Source organism: Coptis chinensis, chromosome 3 (genome assembly GCF_015680905.1).
Source record: "Coptis chinensis isolate HL-2020 chromosome 3, ASM1568090v1, whole genome shotgun sequence".
Classification (NCBI taxonomy): Eukaryota; Viridiplantae; Streptophyta; class Magnoliopsida; order Ranunculales; family Ranunculaceae; genus Coptis; species Coptis chinensis.
Genome location: NC_141458.1, coordinates 91,046,777 through 91,066,946, shown reverse-complemented (window position 1 = coordinate 91,066,946; position 20,170 = coordinate 91,046,777). Strand labels below are relative to the sequence as shown.

The following is a 20,170-nucleotide window of genomic DNA, read 5'->3' as shown; positions in this document are numbered from 1 at the left end:
ACTTGTAGATGGTTCTCAAAATGTGCATAGAATAGATATCACACCACCACCTAATCTTGAGAACCCGTTTCATATTATGTGCTTAGGGCATTGAGAGTGATGTAATTTAATCAGTCTCTACTATTAGTCATCTAAAAGTGTAAAATGTAGAGTAGTATATAAACAAAAGGCGGGGTGTATCTTGACAGCCAAAGGCAACAATGGCGGATGAGAGAGCAAGAAATGAAGAAAGCCATATTTAGCCATGCCTTGAGAGAGACCAACGAAAAGTATTAGCAATGCCAAACATTAATCTCCGAGAAGCATGCATTCCTCTTCGAATCGTCAATTTTGTAGACCCACGACCTCGACCGATACGAGAAGGCGGATCGAGCGGCAGATAATGGCTTGTCAACGCGGTCCTAGTCAAATTGGGATTCAAATTGAAAAACGAGACGAGGGAAAGTATTGAAGCGGCTTAAGAGAAAAGACAAATTTGCAAGATTTGAATGGCGTGTATGTGTTTAATGTTGCAAAACAGAGGATCTTCACAAGTCGACAAAACGAAAGGAAGAGATTTAAAATCATTTAACAAACCGGTGGTGGTTCTCGATTTAAAATCGTTTAACAAACCGGTGGTTCTCTCGATTTAAAATCGTTTATACAAGTAGCACCGATTTAAAATCGTTTCATCGATGGTTCAGAAGATGTGTTTTGGGACGAGTGTAGTAAAGACATACCTTTGCGTGTTGAAGAGTGGTGGTGCTTTGAGGAAGAAGAAGAGGAGCGGTGGTGGGCGGTGGTGCGTTGAGACTTTGAGGGATTTTGAGATTTGAGAATTTGAGTGGTGGTTCTATGGGTCTTGTTACCGAGATTGTGAGAATTGAGAATTGAGAGAAAGAAAAACCCTAAACTAAATTAAATTTGTATTTATATTTTATAGTTTTAATATAATAATATATTTATATTAATTAAATCGGATTAGGATATTATCCGACGGATAGTACCAAAGATCCAGTATCCGTATCCGAAATCCGTTCGGATGTGAAATTTATCGAATCGAATCCGATATCCAAAAAATTTCGGATAATATCCTATTTTTCGAATACGAATACGAATCGGATTCGGATATTCGGCTATCCATCTGCACCCCTACTCCAAGCAGTCCTAAAACAAAACAACAAAAGCAAGAATGAAAACAGAATTGGACACACTCCAACTCTCCAAACAGTCCTAAAACAAGAATGAAAATAAAATTGTCAGAAGTGGGATTTGAACCCACGCCCTCTCTCGAAGACCAGAACTTGAGTCTGGCGCCTTAGACCACTCGGCCATCCTGACTTTGTTGTAGCTTAATTTCATTATTGCTTACTATTACTTTCGGGAAATTGAAATTAATGACAGAACTGCCGTCTGCGATTAGTTAGCGTACTGCACAGACTACTACATCCTCCCAAGTCCCAATGTCCAATCATTCCCATGTATCAAGTGGATGTGAAAGAAAACTGATTTAACTAGAACCATCTAAAGCCAATGTAATTAGTATATAGTGGAAAAATCTACCAACTGAATGCTTTGATGGCTCTCGTGAAGATATGAAGGTCGAGAGAAACAGTAGTAATTAAGGATTTAAAGAGAACTTCCACAGCAAACCACACGGGTTCCCAATGAAAGTCAAAGACTTGCTTTGACATTATTGATAATATTAGTCCCGTGAGTGACAGACTTGCATAGTTGCATGCAACTCTTTCATTTCCCTCGGCACAGTAGCTATATATAAACTATAAAGGCAGCAATAACAGCATCCATGGGCTAGCTAGTTACTCGATCTATCTGACAGGCTTCATCATTTATGCATGGCGCACCTTTGTTGCTCTATTGAGATGGAACCCAGGACCTTGAATGAAGGCCAGCTCAATCATGCAAGGGTACTTAATTTTATTTATCTATCACCACGTACACTGAAATGTTTTCAATTTATATATTAGGATGATCTGCTCTATGAATGCAGTCATCCGATCCATCTAACCTTATTGGATACAAGAGTAATGTAACTACCTTAGGTAGCTGAAACAATTTTGATGTCCTCATAGCTGATTAATTAGCGAGCTTGTTTTTCAAATTTTCCTAGAACGATCATATCTAAGGCGATATAAGTTGATAACTAACTCATGTTTCTTATATTCAGGAAGCAGCTGTGGACATAATTCAGAAAATGGACTCAGTTGAATCTTCAAATGCATTTATTGAGGTGAATTATTCTCATTGTTATAGTTACACTATCTGTGATATAACATTTTCCAAATTTGCAAAATGTAATTACAGAAATTTAGGACATAATCTCTTATATATATAGACGTTTAAATGGTATACAGGGATTGAAACCAGTAGTTCCAATAGAAGAGATGGAACAGATAGTTGAAAGGAGACATCAAATACAGAAGCTTACTGTGGATTGCAAGGAAACAATAGTTCCAGCAGTTGATCCATTCAATGATTGTGCATGCATTACCCCTAGTGTAGTTGATTCACCTGATCTAGCTCCAATTAGGGAACCCCTCTCTGCTCCTTTTGATGTTTTCGATATGTATAATGCAGCTTTAATTTTTCATGAATTATCGTCTTTTTCGATAAATTTTTAATTTACGTATGTTGATTCCGATGATGGGTTATTTCACTTATTTGGCTCAATGCATGTACGTGCACCACTACACATATTTCAAACGGAAATTGCACGGATGACGTAGGCCTACTAAAATCTAAAGAGGAAATGAGACTCACCCTTTTCGCTCCTAGTGTGATCTCTGTGAGCGAAAAAACAAGAATGTACGTTTATTAGTAGCTGTACTATTTGCTCTTGGGCCAATTTGATGCCATGAATCTATCCTTGGGTGACTTCGTATCGGATAAAGGACTTTTAAAAAAAATTCCAATTTTTTTTCGGATGGCAATATCCTTTTTAAATCCAATTCAATTATTTTTCGGATGACAATTTTTTTTTCGAATTCAGAAAATTTGGAAAATTGAAAAATTTTCAGAAATTTTGGAATCCACAAAATATAGAAGTAAATCGGAAATTTGAATTATATAATCGGATTATCTTTTAGAATAACTATTTTTTTTTATCCAGTTAATACATTCATTTATCAATTATTTTGAAATGTATTAATTAAGCAAACAACTTAGGGGGTGTTTGGATCCTATTTATTTATTGCTAAAAAGTGTTTATTAGTGAAAAAACATTTTTGAAAAAATAAATGTGTTTGGTTTCTATTTAAAAAAAAAAATAGTTTTTCATCCAAAAACACTTTTGGTCCCAAAAAACTTGTTTTATGATAATTAGGTAAAACTTGTTTTTAAGTTAAAAAACTATTTTTTTTGAAAAAAACACTTTTTGAGCTAAAGGCAAACGAACTTGGGATGTTTTTAGACTTTTAGTGATTTATCCAATGATACGCCAAAATATATAGTAAACATAGTGTGAAATCTGATTTGATAAAATAGCTTTTAAGAAAAGTCACAACCAAACATGTTTATTGAAAAACTGTTTTTAGAATAAATACTTTTTCATAAAAGTGTTTTTTAAGAAAAAATACTTTTTTGAAAAAATGAGAACCAAACACCCACTTAGACTTTTTAATATGTTCATTCAGCAAATTTTTTCTTCATATTAATGTATTAATTCAGTAAATAGGAATATGGGATAAATTGAGACATATACTAGAATAACAATATTGATTTATTGAAATTGTGAGAGAAACAATGTTATACTTCTCTAAAGTTTTTTTTTTTGGTTTGTAAACTATATGTAGTTTTAATATAGTAACTATATGAAATAAATTGCTATATGTTAAAAATTCGGAAATTAATCAGAAATCAGATCGGATTGGATTTTGAAAACACATCCAATTCAGAGCCAATTATTTTTTGGAAAAATCAGATATCAGATTTTCAAATATCAAACACAAATATCATTGTTAAATAACCGAAAAAATATCAGATCAGAATCAAAAAAAATTGGCTTTTCGAAAAAAAAGACCCCTAATCCTCACAATGTAGGATCGATATGAACCCAACCAAAACAATTGGGATTAGGTGAGAATTGAGATACTGTGTAAATAAATTAAGGTTTAAAATTTTGAACTGAAGGTGTCTCTTATTCATGAAAGCTGACCGCCCCTAACTCTTGATCGGAGGAAGCAAACTTTGTTTTTGAGGATTCAAACAGTACACTGACGAACAACAATTTTTTATTTCCACTACAACGATCCTTGGTTTGTGACTTTGCCGGGGGTTGGGGTTGTGTTTCTATAGGCCCCTTCAAACTTAATTTATACAAGAAACGTAAATTGGGCCTATAATTTGCAAGGCAAACAAACCAAAAGCATGGCCAAGACGCCAAGTTATCCAGTTTCCCCAAATGCAACACTTCCTCTTACCTCATCCATCCCTCACGTGTTCCTCAATACCACTCCAAGAATCCATAACACACTCTCTTACATATCCAACACCAGCATCTCTTCATTCCTACCATTTTTCCTAGCTACATGGAGTCTACAGCCTCGAGCTCAACTCCCCCAAACACCCAATCCCACCCGCGATTCAAGGCGGTTCAAGCTTTTGCAGACCGAGTTGTTCGTGCTCTACGCCACCATCTTCGTCTCCTCCACCGCTCGGATACAAATTTCTATGTCCTAGGCGCTACGGGCAATGTTTACACCGTGACCCTATCTACCACTCCATCATGTACTTGCCCTGACCGTACAGTCCCGTGCAAGCATATACTCTTTGTGCTCCTCCGTGTGCTCGGTGTCTCTTTAGATGACACTTGTCTTCGGAGAAGGACACTGAGGCCATGTCAATTGGCGCGCTTACTTGGCACACCCATATTGCTTGATACACTAGCTGGGAGACGTGTACGTGAGAGATTTCATCAGTTGTTACCAAGACTACTAATTGGTCCACCTGATTGTACAGTTGACTTAGAAGACGGTGCCACTTGTCCAATTTGTCTTGAGGTGATGACCATGGAAGATAAATTGGTAGTTTGTGGGTCATGTCGTAATCCATTACATGAAGAGTGCTTGCTTATGTGGAAGCGGGCAAAGGGAAGGAGGTCAGCTAATTGTGTGATTTGTAGGGCAAGGTGGAGGGATAGGGTAGACCAGGAGAGGTATTTGAACTTGGCTGCTTATGTTAGTGAGGATGAAATGGTTACTGGTGGTGAAGAACGTACTTGTGGTGATTAGAACTTGCTGAATGTTGAAAAAGTGGATGGGGTAAGGGATCATGTGATCTTTAATTGTAAATATATAATATGCTTTTAGAACTTACCCCCCCCCCCCCCTGTTTAAATCATTAGACTTGAATATCCAATTCTGATTGTTATTTCACTTAATTCTAGAACTACCCCTATTCCGACACTTCCATCTTCCCGATCACTCGTTTCCCCAACGGCCCAACCCCAATTTGATTCCACAATACAATCAATCACAACCCAAATCTCATAATCCCAACAAAAAATAACGCCCAATCTTAAGTAAACCCAATGATACTCATTTTCAATTTCTAAATATTCAATTCCTTTGATTATTAGTCCAAACAAATTGGATCAAGTGAGTTTTGATTAAAAATTAAAGTCTTCCATTCTAAGAGAGCTCAAAGGAGTTATAATATACTTTGAATAATTTACCAAGTAGGTATTGTTTCAAATTCTTGGTACTTGGGTTATAATTTTGTATAGATATGGTGGTCATGTTAGCAAAAAAATGGAGTAAAGAGAGTGATTGAGGAAAAAAAATATTAGGGGTAGTTATGGAATTAAGAGAAACTAGGGTGGAACTTGGGTCGGGTTAGCCCAAGCTCGATGGACTAAAACCCGACTTTTGTTGGTCCTGGACTCTTGGGCTAACATGTTAGATCTGTGGTCCGGACTTGGTTTTGTAGAATCAAAACCCGACTCGGTTTTGGGTTGGGCTCGGGTTAGAATATCAAAAAACTGAAAAACTCGAGCTCGTGTGCATATATGTACGTATATCTTTCATTCATTCTATTTTTGTAAAAAATAAGGTTGAGAATTTCTATTTTCGAGAGAATAATTTCAATCATTCTATTTTTGTAAAAAATAAGGTTGAGAATTTCTATTTTCGAGAGAATAATGTAATCAACAAGGTTAGTTTCCCTTTCAAACAATCAAATCTTTTTTATTTCATTAGAAAATTTCAATTATAGTGTTTTTTATCTCATAATTCCAAAAAAACCCTGAGAAGTTTGACCAACCCGACATAACCCGACCCAATCCGAATTGGTTGGGCTAGGGCTTGGGCTGAAAATTTAAGGACCGACTAGGGCTTGGTCCCGAGCTCGAGTTGAAACATTTGAAAACTCGGGTTGGGCTCGGGTTATGTCTCAACCCGACCCAACCTGCCCGAGTTCCACCCCTGAGTGAAACATCAACAAGAATGGGTATTTAAGTCTAATGATTTAAACAATAATGTTAGAATTTAACCGAGATACCACACTAACTTAACATTTTATTGAGTCATAGAGAATGAGATAGAGAGAATTCTTATTCCTTGAGGTAAATCTGAATGGGAGGAGGTTACCTTTATATACAACTAGGTAACCACCTTTCCAAGATAAAAGATTAACAGGATAAACAGTAAGATAGAGGAAGATCGGGATAAACACCAAGATAGAAGATTATCAGGATAAATACCAAGATAGAGGATTGTCAGGATAACACATATCAATGGTGGGCATCCATATAAGCCCACGGATTTCATAACACTCCCCCTTGGATGTCCACCATTCTTATGGAAATTATAGTGGATGCATCTTTTGTAGCATTCTTCTGGATGCTCTATAACTATCCAATGACAGTTGCCTCATTAAAACCTTGCTAAGGAAAACCCAGTGGGAAAAAACCAAAGCGAAGGAAAAATAGTACAACATTACTCAGAATTATTGTGACTTGCTTAATACTTGCCTCATTAAAACCTTTACTAAGAAAACCCAATGGGATAAATCTTAGAGAAGGGAAAAGAGTACAATGCATATGTCTTGGGACACATTCTTCAGGATGCTCCCCCTGTTCTATTACTCCCTCTAATAAAGACAAGTTTTTATATGGCTTGGTGGTGAACTCTGCGCATGCCGATCCCATATACAAGCTTTTGAAATGTATGCTTCGGTAGTGATTTAGTGAAGAGATTAGCAAGGTTGTCGCTGGAACGAACTTGCTCGACCTTAATCTGCTTCTTCTTCTGAAGTTGATGAGTGTAAAAGAATTTTGGCACAATGTGTTTTGTTCTGTCTCCTTTTATAAATCCTTCTTGAATCTGGACTATACAAGCTGCATTATCCTCATAAATAATGCTGGGAACACCTGTTATAGAAGGTAATTGACAAGAACTACGAATATGCCCAATTAATAACCTTAGCCATACACATTCACGACTAGCTTCATGAAGAGCGAAAATTTCAAAGTGGTTAGAGGAAGTTGCCACTAAAAGTTTGTTTAGTGGAATGCCAACAAATGACAGCATTACCACTAAGAAATACATAACCTATTTGGGAGCGACACTTGTGAGGATCTAACAAAAATCCTGAATTTGCATATCCCACAAACTTGGAACCTCCAGAATCCTTTGAGTAAAACAAACCTAAACCGTGGTTCCACGTAGATATCTTAAGACATATTTTACCGTTCCAGTTGTCTTGTAGTAGGCTACCGAATGCACTACTGGCTAACAAATTTACAGAGAAAAAGAAATGTTCCGTCTAGTGCATTGTGCTAGATACATTAATGCACCAATTGCACTCAAGTATGGTACTTCAAGACCCAATACTTCTTCATTTTCTTCTTTGGGGTGATATGAGTCTTTCTCTGTATTCAGTGACCAAACGACCATTGGGGTACTTAATGGATGTGCCTTGTCCATATGAAAATGTTTCAAAACATTCTTGGTGTAATTAGTCTGGTGGACTAATACACCACTAAAACTTCTCTCAATCTGCAAGCCGAGACAAAGTCTTATTTCCCCAAGGTCTTTCATCTCAAGTTCCTTCTTTAGGTATTGAACAATTATCTCGAGCTCTTCTGGAGTTCCAATCAAATTTATGTCTGATATCTATCACTTTTCTGTATAAAGATACAAAATCTTTATTCCATTCAGAGTAGACTCAAGTCCTTACTCACGTCTTCTTGCGTTTAGTTGAGTAGGGATTCGAACTAACCTAAATTCTAGGACCACTTACATCTTTCTTATACTCTAAGTAGGGAAACTAGTGAGTAAGATTTATTTGGATTACTAGCTAAGTTTAGTTTTGTTATTTAAATCCTAACAGATGCTTAAACATGCGGAATAGAACAAATGACGATAAAAATCTAAGATTTTTCTAAGATATTCAAAGAGAAAGAAAAGTTGGAAGATCATTCCACTCATGAGAGGTCTTATAAACTTCTCTTAAAGTCGGATTACTACCTTCTCTAAGCTGTTTAGGGTTCATTATCAAACCTGAACCGGCTTAATCGTCGATCCCTAGTGAAATGGACTCATAACTAAATCCATTTCCCTAGCATAAGAAGTTGAACTGGGGTTTCATCTCTGAAATCCCATCTCAACTCCTGGACTCATACAACATAATCATGTTAACTATGAAAATAAGATATTAGAGATAACTCGCGTGCGCGGCTAGCCTAGGCATACAAAGGGAGGCGCACACGAGTCCTTCTAAATTTCAGTGTCTCAAGTTTGGCGGACACTACCATTTTGGGATAGTGTGCTATATATGCCCTTTTAAGTCAGTAGTAGTGAATCCTAGTTTTAAGAAATTTTAACGAATCCTCTCATAAGCTTCATTAATCCTCCACCTTGGAGGATTTCAGCTCATAATCCTTGGATTGATTTCAAGTTACAAGTAGAAAGTAACAAGAGATAGAAAGAAAGGAAATAATGTAAAACAAACTGATTACCTAAGTAAAAAAAAGAAATTTTATTAGAAACTAGAAAGTGTTTCCACCATTAACAATGTTTCAAGCTTTTTTCTAAAAAAAACTAAAAAACTCCTCTCCAAAAGATAAAGACTAGGAATTTAAATGGAACAAGAGTCAAGGCCATCAATGTAGTGCATCCCCCTTGTTTTGTTTTATTTTCCATTTGAGAGAAATCTCATTTCCTCCCACGTGAAACACCAAACCACATTTACTTCCTTCTTACCCATACAATCCACAACAAAATGACACCTATCTTTTTTCCACTATTAACACCTAATCTCATCTAACTTTATTAACTGGATGCAAGGTGTCACTTTTGCACCAATTATTTGCACCTTTGTCTTGACTTGTATGATGACTCATTAAATCTTGTGGGCTTGCATAGGGGTCCACGTGCAGTCCAATGGCTGTCTGGTCTTTTGGTAATTTCACAACTTTCCGCCTATACGTAGAGTTCATCGCACTAATCGTCTGAGCAGCTCACTTGTCGTATTCGGAGTCCTGGTTTAAGAGGTAGGAGCTTCGGAAGTTTGATGCTTCTGTGTGGATTTGTTAGGCTTCAGATGAGCTTAATTGGAAAGCTTATGTACACTCCCTATTCCGTGTTTAAATGATGGCTTTATCATTATTTGTACGTTAGTTGCTCCAACCTGTAAAAACACGAAAATGCGATTATTTCATAATTATTAAACACAAAATTAACCGAAATATTATGTCTCTATAGGGTTTATAGTACAATTTTGGGTGCTTATCACATCTTCCCCAAACAGCACTTTGCTTGTCCTCAAGCAAAGAAGAGACATTAAAACAGATAAGTGGCCAAAACTATGAATCTTAAACTAAATCTCGTTTCACAGAGCGCGGTTGCATTGACCGTATGCAACAAGGCCTTAAACCACTAGGAATTCCCTAGTGGACGAGTTATAACCTCGTGAGAGTTTTCCAGAGAAGATACTCACAAACTTCATTTATACTACAACGACTCAGTAACAAAAACTTGTTTCCTAAATTAATCTCAGACATCTATACATCTCCTTGGCGGGGAACGAGGATTAATTCCTTTGAAACTCAAGTTAATATGCATACAATAATTGAAAACATCTACATATGAACATGCATACAGTGAGCTTTAAATTGAAAAGTACTAGTAGGGCCGTTTCTGGATCCTTTGGAGAGCGTACCTAAATGGGTTCTCACAGGTATGTGTCGAAACACAAATTCGCTCATAATTTTTCCACTTAGGTTTTGCTAACTCCAGTGTGCAGTGGGCTCACATTTCCTCACATACTCAATGACAGTCAGAGGTGCCGAGGTGTATCAATCACATCTACTACTTATTATCATATCATCCTACTCCTAATTGAGCTAGAGGTCTTTATTAGGTATTATGGGGCTTAGGTGCGTGGTAGTGTAGAAGAAAATAGAAATGGATAATAAAAAATGATAAGTATGAGAGAATAGGGTTTTCAAGATATTTACACTCGAGAAATCCTTGTTTTCTTTTCCTGCTTCTACTTGAGTTTTCCTACTTTGCTCTTAAGCCTTGTACTTATTTCATAATCTATAAATTATTATTATTATTATTATTATTTTGAAACAAGAAGCTTTAGAAACATAATTCTATTTTCCTTTCTTGAAGAAAATAACTAACTTTTATTTGCTCTCTTCACCTTTCTACATTTCATCCTATTTCTCATACTCATCACTTAGGTAGGTTATTCTATTTAGGGTTAATAGATGGGTAAGGAATTTTTGGTGAAAGTGAAAAGTTTGATGAAAGGTTCAGTGGAGTGACTAGCGGTAAAATTTATAAGAGGTAAGAATTTTTAGCTATGTCGATCCAAGAAGGCCTAAATTCTCGCCTAGGGTTTGGGTGGTGATCAAGTAAGTAGACGCGTGATTTTCTCAATTCGGAAAAACTACTCCTCTGTGTCATTTCTCACAAATCACTCATATCGAGGCTTTTGGTTAGATTCTCACAGGATTGATAGTTTAAGTAGACTAACCGTGGATTCTAGAAACTTACTGCTATGTACAATTAATGATACTCAATGCATGAATGCTTATGAAAAGATGTAAAAACTATTGCGTACGTATTATCTTAAGTTTCTTAAAAACGAATCCTAATTCGAATGCTAATGTGAGACTTCTAGATAATTTCATCATTGAAAAGAAAATAAGACTTTGTCACCAAGTACAATTATTAACAAGAAAATAAAAACTATATACAAGCTACAATTTGCCTAATTTTTGCTACAGGTTTAAAGCACCTCCAAACAGAATGATGCTTAGTCCTCGAAGTATCAATAGATAAAGAAAGAAATTACCTGAGAACCGTGAGCAAAATTAGGGCTGGATTGCTGGAACAGAAAGGTTGGAGAACATAATATATTATACAGAAATAAACAAAGAAAGATAGTAGCACACGAAATATAACTATTTACAGTTAGATATATGTGCAATGACATGCTCAAATTTACCATCCAGCAGGATGTGTTGGTCTGGCGTCTTCTATATTGAAATGCATTTCCTTAGCATCACGCCAAAAGATAATAGTCTGCCAAATTTCTGCCCATTCTTTGTCTCCGGATTTGTTTAAATGTGTCATCATTTTTTCATCCTTCGGGTAACAACGAACATGCCTCAGGTACCGAGCGGGACGTTTCCATTGCCTAAACCTTAATGAACGAATGATTTTGTTTGCTGGGCACATAGAATCTACCTTGACCGAGTCATTAAAAGTAGCTGAAAACTGTGGGAAATGTGTCTTCATGATTCGGCAAGCGGTTACAGGTAAAAGTATATACTGATCCTGAAAAGTGGGAGCTCGTTTCAGATTGGAGATAACACAACCTAAGATATTAAATAATGTATGACCTTGAGCCAGTGCATTGAATACTACTATGCAGCGGCCTCATTCATTTAAAGTGGAAAAGTGTCAATCTCCCATGATGTTCAGGAGTATAAACAACATCGCAGTCCTCATGTTCATGGTCATGCTTGCTAAGGGAATGGTGATGTCGCGCCATGGCACATGGCCATCTCCTTCTCGTGTAATCCCAAGGTCATCACCGTAAGTTTCGCGAAAAATATGCCAATGAAAGGAATGGTAAGAATTGTGATAAATATAATGCCATGATGCGGCTGGTTCGTGATATGGATGATCCAAAGTTAGGGCAACCTGTTGTTCTGAAAAAATATGTCGTGTGTCACCAACTAGGATTGTGAAATCGTCTAAGTAGAAGCCATACACATGGTTGAATGCTGGTGTGTCTTCCATATTAGCATAAAAGTATGCAGCCAAACTTGGAGAATAAGTTTGGTCAGGTTGAAAAACTAGGGAAGACTACCCAATGTTTGTGATGTAGTCACGAAAGAGATGACCATAAGTATTGGAATCCATTATAGACTGAAAAGATTGCCCAGGAATGAGTTTTGGAGGTGTCATGTTTGATGAAGATGCTATGTTGGATGAAGTAAAGGAATGGGTAAGGATAAAGGCAAACTGGATGGATGAATGAGTATGGAAGAAAATAGACCCTCCTGTAATGACATTGAAAATCACATGTTAAAATTGGTCTTGTCACAACGTGAATTATGACAATTCTAGTAGGCAATTCTTACAACAGAAGACACAAAGATAACAACAAAATTCATAATACAACGAAAAACGTATTAACATATTCAATTATTTATTTATTGACTTAGTATTATTAGTCTATTTTTGTTTAATAAGAAAATCATGGATTATTATGATGATTCTGGAGACACAAATCGTGCACCACACTGTTTAGTTCTTCAATTTATTGGCGGAGCTGCATCTGAATGTCCTCTTGGCTGGCAGAGAGTGTAGTTTGATTCTCTATTAAGAGAGCGTGATTTTGCAAGGACTGAGAATGATTTTCCAAGATTTCCTCCTTTTCAACATTATGCATTGATTAACGTTCTTGGAAATCCTTAAGAGTTTAAATGATTATTTCCTGACGAGCGTGTAGTTCCCGCATGGCTTGATGAAGAAATTGAATGCCTTCCATGGGATTAAAAATGTTTAGCATGGCATGTTCATCAAAGAAATGCTCAGAGTTTGAGCTTGGGTCGTTCTGTTCATCTGTTAGAGTATCAGGAGTCCAAAAACCAATGGAGTAGTCTGTGTGGAGTACACTAATATTTGCTCTTTGAAGGGGTGTCTCTGGAGAAATTACTGGATAACCCCAACGCATCATAATTTGCATGACTAAAGTAGGTAGAGGTGCTAACCTTCTTGTTTTCCTGGTGATCGCGTTCCAGAGGTGTTGGATTAGACAAAAATCATCCCTTTGATTCTGCAAAATCCAAAGTAGGTGAAGTTGAGGCTTTGTGACTTCTGATTGGTGTGATGTACCTACTACATTGTGTCCCAACCAGTGGAGCACAACTCGTTGATTCTGTTTCAAAGAGCATTGAAGAACAACGTGATGTCTATTTCCGACTTCGCCACGAGATACTGATAGCTTCGTAGTAAAGTTTTGATGGAATCAAATGATGACTCTGGAAAAAGCAACTCCTGGGTATTCATTAGAATTTGAAGTATGTCGGAGATAATTTCCCTAGTCAATTCAAATCGTTGTCCATAGGCATTGAAGTAGAATTTTCCATTTTCAGGTCTGCTAAATTGGTAGAACATCAAAACCAATTCTCGGGAATAGCCAGCTGTTGAATGATATAGAAGAGGCATCCATCCTCGACGTACAATTTCTGTGTCAAAATAAGGAGAAAACTGGCCATCATCAAAAAAATTCAGGTAGTCTTGCTCAGGCATTATTTTTCTTGGGTGATCCATTTGGAAGTATTACTGAGGGAAGGATAGTGAAGAATGCTTGAAATGAGAGGATGAAAAGAAGAGATTTATAGCCAATCCAGGAGTCTGTACCAATCAGGATTCCAAGTGTAGTTAAATTTGGAATTAATATGTGAAAACACAAGTGACTCATGTGTTGTTGTGACACATACTTTTAGGAACAACAACAATGGGTATCCATAGTAAGTCTTTTCATGTCAGAATCCCAAAAACAATTAATGAGATGTTTTAATGTTAGAAAATACGGAGGAAAGTTTCACAGAGCAGTTAGACCTACACGTAATTTCAGAATTGATGATCATACCTCAATAATAGAAGATGGATAGAATAATCAAGATGCGTGTATGACAAGTGTTAGGTGTACCGTGTAGCGTGCACGATCTATTCCGAAAACAATAAGTTGAGATTGATTTATTTTGGTGCGTTATTGATTTTGCTTATTTGTTATTGTTTTGATAACTATTTTATGTTTATGATAAGGTAAAAATACAACTAATATACACAATTATTAAATAGGGTACTTCTCCATTTAATACGTAACCCATACAAATGGTGGAGAATTATTTAACACACCATAGTAATATACAAAGTGACAAAGGGAAAGAGAGATGTCGGTTACATAGATCTAGATATTTTGGAGCACGTTATGCATGAGCGACAGTAGAACAATGATAAACACTGTTATCACGAATACTGTAACAGCCCATTCGCGTTGATCCTGTTCCAATCGCTTGATCGGATTCATTGTTTTGAATGAAAAGATAATATGTGAAGATTAAGCTGTGGAGAGTGAGAGAATGGGATGAGTGAAAGTGGATGAGGAGAGTTGGATTTTATAATGGAAAATCTGACCATTGGGTATCTGACCGTACACGTGATTTGGGTTGGGTTCTAATTTTTGGCCCAAGCCCAAATGAATTCCGGAAATTCCCTTTATGTTCCAAAATGTCCCAAAATTTCAAAACACAGAATTTCAATTCGTCTTAACTCTAAATTGAACGAATGCGATGTCAAAATGATCGGCATTAAAAATGTCATTCAATGGAATATGACAAAGGTACATTCAAACCTTTTTATTTTTAATTTGGGGGGGGGAGGGGGGGGGGGGGTTGAATCTTGTAAAAACATAACGCAACCCCCCATTTTTTTTTTAGAAGTTTTTATTTATTTACAAGATTTATATACAAATGTACAAGCTGAGAGGAATGTGTTAACAACACTGGCAGTCCAGAAAAAAAAACACCACAAACAGCTAAATCAGGCAACTTTCATGTCGGCTCTGGGGCGAACCCAATCCAGCCAGACTGTGGCTTAACCTTTATGTTTTGGGGGCCTAGGGTTCAGGACGGTACCATCCCTGACCAATGTGCAATGGTCTAATAATAATATTACCCTTAGTACATATGGTATAGCCTCAAACCGCCCGAAATACAGTCACATAGAAAACTGCTCGGGGTTGGCCTGGTGGAATCTATTGCCTGTACGAACTAGGAAATGTCCGATGTTGCATATCACGACTCTCTTTGGGCACCATGCGTAGTGCTAAGGGAAAGATAAACAAAAAACGAGTATATACATGTTGAGTCTTTTAACGTCAGATCCTCAAGACGAATGTGAGTCTTTTAACGTCAGATCCTCAAGACAAATCCCAACCTGTGGGAACAACGGGGTGACGACGAAGTTTATCCTGCTGCTGCGGTGTCAGACAATAATATACCTTATACCGGCTTATATCGGATAATAGTTCAAGACCTGGACAGAAAGGTGTTTGACAATTCATACACCACCCCATCTTTCGCGCACGTCGCTTTCGAGCAAAAGTACTATAACCATTACCTATTCGAGATGGGTGAGATTTACACCAAATGATGAGTTGGAGTTCGCGAGGAAGAGAATAGAAAAAGGAGAAGGAAGGAGTTGAAATTTTTAGTACCTATTGTTTTCCAGAAGGCACGTTTGCTCGATTATCAGAAGACATTTATACTCAGTTCTGAAGTAGAGTTTTTGTGGACTAAGGTTCCGGCGCTTGTAACCACACACTCTAGAAGATTTGAGAGAAGAAAATAGAAGAGGACCCGGCTACCCTAATGGCGTACTTCCCATGTGTACACACATGGAAGGAAGTACCCCAATGAATCTTTTAGTCTCTGTAGATTGGATCTTTGAGAAGAGTCTCTTCGACATCTGGAGAGCGCAACTCATGATAATGTTTAAGGCATTGGCCATTTACTTGAAATTCATTGTCATCTTTACTTTCAATTCAAGAAATTTATTACAATAATGTTTTCCCCCATCACTAATGATAGCTTTAGGAACACCAAATCGAGAGAAAATATTTTCCTTTACGAACAAAATAACAGTTTTATGATCATTAGTACGACATGCCATCGCCTCAATCCATTTTGACACGTAGTCAACAGCTACCAGTATGTATAGAAAACCATGAGAATTTGGAAAGGGACCCATGAAATCGATGCCCCATACGTCAAAGATTTCCACAATTAAAATGGGATTTAAGGGCATCATATTGTGTTGAGTAATGCGTCCTAGCTGCTGGCAGCGGTTGCAATCTTTGCAATGCTCATGTGCATCTCGAAATAGTGTTGGTCAATAAAATCCACATTGTAGAACCTTGGCCGCTGTTTTCTTACCACTGAAATGACCACCACAAGATTGTTCATGACAGAAGGATAACACGTCATTGTGTTCCCAGTCGGGAATGCAACGGCGGATTAGTTGGCCGGAACAGTACTTGAAGAGGTAGGGATCATCCCAGAAATAAAATTTCACAGTAGATAAGAACTTTTTTCGGTCATTACGAGACCAAGATGAAAGAACTTCCTTGGTAACTAGGTAATTTACTATATCAGCGTACCAAGGAGACGAAAAGATAGAATACAAGTGTTCATCGGGAAAGGAATCACAGATGGGGTCTGTATCATTATCAACCTCATTGACTAGTCGTGATAAATGGTCTGCAACCACATTTTTGTAACCTTTTTTATCTCTAATTTCTAGAGTAAATTCTTGCAAGAGGAGAATCCAGCGGATCAACCTCTGTTTTGCATCTTTTTTCGCTAATAGGTAACGAAGCGACGCATGGTCGGAGTAGACAATTATGGAAGAACCCACTAGGTACGGACGAAACTTATCCAAGGCATATATAACGGCGAGAAACTCTTTCTCAGTGGTGGTATAGTTACGTTGAGCTTCATTAAGGGTTTTACTCGCGTAGTAACTGACAATTGGCTTGTTCTCTCGGCGTTGCCCTAGGGGACGACTCAATAAGCGTAGTCACTTTGATCACACATTAATTCAAAAGGTTTAGACCAATCAGGTGGTTGAATTATAGGAGCTGTAGTCAGGGCGGATTTTAAAGTCTCAAAGGCTTGTTTGCAATTGAAAGTGAAGCCAAATACGATATCTTTAAGCAGGAGATTTGTTAAAGGTCGAGCAAACTTTGAGAAATCTTGAATAAATCTTCTATAGAATCATGCTTGTCCTAAAAATGCACGTATGTCGCAAACTGATTTTGGTAAAGGAAGGGAAGCAATTTTTTCAATCTTAGCTTTATCGACTTCGATTCCCTCCTTTGAAACGATATGACCTAGAACTATTCCTTTTGTAACCATAAAATGACATTTTTCCCAATTAAGAACGAGATTTTTCTCTTCACAACGTACTAAAACCTTTTCAAGATTTGATAGACAACTATCGAAAGAATTACCATATATTGAGAAATCGTCCATGAACACTTCCATAAAGTGTTCAACCATATCACTGAAAATATGAAGCATACAACATTAGAATGTACCAGGTGCATTGCAAAGGCCAAAATGCATTCATTTACATGCAAATATACCAAAAGGACAAGTGAACGTTGTTTTTTCTTGATCAGTAGTGTCACAGCCCGAATTTCTAAACAATAACAAAGTGAATATTTGAAATATAAATATCTCAAACATCACTAGGTTCACTTGTTTAAAAACCCAGACTATGACGGAGGATACTACACATACAAACCCTAATAGCCATGTCATAAAAGAAACAACTTAAATTAAAATAATCCCAATAATTATCTGCCATTGCTTTATTAAGATATCATCCGTCCAAATAAAATATCAACCAAACTCTCATAAATAAAATTCCTCACTACCATGTTCTCATGCCATGAAAAAGGTAAACTACGTTATTACATCCTTACAATAGGAATCAGACCTAAAAGAAAACTAACGGACTGCTCCAGGCAAGAATCCCAATCACACGCCGCGGTTCCACTGCCTTCCACCTATGTTCCCAAGAACACACCCACGTTGCCAAAACAAAGCAAACATGGGTCAGCAAATTGAATTTGCTGGTATGAGTAGACTAAATACATATAAACATTTCAAACTTTACTTATCCAACTAACACTTTAAATCTATCATAACCTAATCATTCTTAGCTTGGAAGACAGGTAGTTCCGTCATCTCAACCGGCATAGTTTCTTCCCAAGCAAAACTTCCATTTTATTAACTTCCATTTTATTAACTCATTCTGATAACTCCTTTTAATATCTAAATAATTGAATTACACTTACCGATATCCGCCGCGGTATAAGGGTAGGACCGCGTCCCTGCACAAAATATTATTAAGTCCTGCCCTCCTGCAAAAGAAAGTTAGAACTTGTATATAAAACATATGTAGATATTCTATATGTATTCAAAGGTAAACCCAAGCACACTGGTATAAACAAATCAATTTCTCTTGTCAATTACTCAATTACTTTTCTTATACACCCACCCTTTAGTACCTACTCCACGATTTGCACTCTACACATTTGCCAAATCACACATTCCTGTGTGCCTCTCTCCCACCGAATACCACAATATCATAGCCATCTCTGGGCTTTCATACACATATTTCACAGCCTCTTTGAGCACAAAACTCAGGTCATTCATGACACATTCAATGAATACCTTAGGTCATTCCCGCCACATTCAAGGAATACCTATCATATCACTAACGGGCCATTCATGGCACATTCAATGAATGCCCTGGGTCATTCCTGCCACATTCAAGGAATACCCAATCCTACATTCCCGTACACTCAAGGAATACAACTAACCCGCAAGGCGAATACCTTAGTTCCTCTTTAGGGCAGTCCACTACAATCTGGTCATTCATGGCACATTCAATGAATACCCGGGTCATTCATGACACATTCAATGAATACCCTTATATAACACTAACGGGCCATTTATGGCACATTCAATAAATGCCCACCTAACATATGACTTCATCAGTCATAAATTCAATTCCAAAACTTGAGGCATGGAGAGTTCTAAACGGGTGCGGTAAGTTTTGTTTACACATTATTGTACTTTATTGCATAGATTATTTCAGAGAACGTAGGAATATCTTGATTCAATTATTTTTGGTTTACGCATTATTAATTTCATGAATGTATAAGTGTCATAACGTTGTGTATCGCAAAAGATTGAAAAATCACAAAGCAGTAAATACACGTACACAAGTATATTTATAAAGGTCCTAGCCTAATGTCAAACACGTTAATCGTCCTAGACTTATCCTATTAGACCGAACCATAATTTTAGGAAAAAGTCAAATTTTCGGGTCAACTGGTCAAAGTCAACCCTGGTCAAAGTCAAAGTCAAAGTCCACTCTGGTCAACAGTCAAAGTCATAGTCCACTCTGGTCAACAGTCAAAGTCAGAGTCCACAAACTCTTCTAACCCAAAGGCCCAAAGTCTAAGGCCCAAAAATAAAAATCCAAAAGTAAAAAGATATTAGCCCACACGATTTTGGCCCAAGCCCAAATTCGTTTTTTTGCTACTGTTCATCTCCTTCCCTCATTCAACTTCCAGCCACCACCGACCACCACAACAGCCACCACCGGCCAACCATATCTAACCTAAACCCAGCGGTTTGGTTCAGGGAGAAAAACCCCAAGTACCTATACCAAAAATATTTGATTCTATTATACTGCAAAAACGCGACCTACGCCATTAACGCACTCTGTAAAGCTCCAATTGTCCACTCTCCAACACCCAATCCACCACCAACACATCCACTTCAACCCAACAACAAATTCTCAACAAAAACCAAACAAAAACACTAATCAAACAATAAAAAACGCAGGCGATTTGGTGCTGATTTTGTCGCCATTGAACTCCTCCGGAGCCCACCTCGCGACACCAACAACCCACCTCGCGACACCAACAACCCACCTCGCAACACCTCGCGACACCAACAACCCATCTAACACCAATTAGAACACTAACAGTTCCAACATCACCACAAATCAACAAAAAATAAAATATACTTCAAACACAAAACAGGAATGACGGTTTGGTG

At 37.3% G+C, this 20,170-nt stretch overlaps 2 protein-coding genes and 1 non-coding gene across 3 annotated transcripts; 2 read left to right on the top strand and 1 right to left on the bottom strand.

Annotated features, from left to right (window-relative positions):
* Positions 1 to 1,236: 1,236 nt before the first annotated feature.
* TRNAL-CAA (transfer RNA leucine (anticodon CAA)) lies at positions 1,237 to 1,320 on the bottom strand. The gene has a single exon. It is a non-coding gene; the product is annotated as a tRNA-Leu (tRNA).
* Positions 1,321 to 1,743: 423 nt separating this feature from the next.
* Positions 1,744 to 2,621, top strand: LOC147511595 (uncharacterized). The gene is made up of 3 exons (XM_086598514.1): positions 1,744 to 1,907; positions 2,168 to 2,230; positions 2,355 to 2,621. The coding sequence occupies exons 1-3, from the start codon at positions 1,836 to 1,838 to the stop codon at positions 2,619 to 2,621; spliced, it is 402 nt and encodes a 133-aa protein (XP_086454640.1). The 5' UTR covers positions 1,744 to 1,835.
* A 1,824-nt stretch (positions 2,622 to 4,445) lies between these two features.
* Positions 4,446 to 5,384, top strand: LOC147511594 (uncharacterized). Its single transcript, XM_086599393.1, has one exon. It carries the CDS (start codon positions 4,527 to 4,529, stop codon positions 5,226 to 5,228), a length of 702 nt encoding a protein of 233 aa, XP_086455519.1. The 5' UTR covers positions 4,446 to 4,526; the 3' UTR covers positions 5,229 to 5,384.
* The last annotated feature ends 14,786 nt before the right edge of the window (positions 5,385 to 20,170 follow it).

What these genes read in the sequence shown, in the direction of transcription:
- LOC147511594 (XM_086599393.1), top strand. Translation starts at nt 4,527, where the DNA reads ATGGAGTCTACAGCCTCGAGCTCAACTCCCCCAAACACCCAATCCCAC.
- LOC147511595 (XM_086598514.1), top strand. Translation starts at nt 1,836, where the DNA reads ATGGCGCACCTTTGTTGCTCTATTGAGATGGAACCCAGGACCTTGAAT. An exon ending in GCCAGCTCAATCATGCAAGG is followed by an intron (nt 1,908 to 2,167) that starts GTACTTAATTTT and finishes TCTTATATTCAG; the next exon opens with GAAGCAGCTGTGGACATAAT. An exon ending in CTTCAAATGCATTTATTGAG is followed by an intron (nt 2,231 to 2,354) that starts GTGAATTATTCT and finishes AATGGTATACAG; the next exon opens with GGATTGAAACCAGTAGTTCC.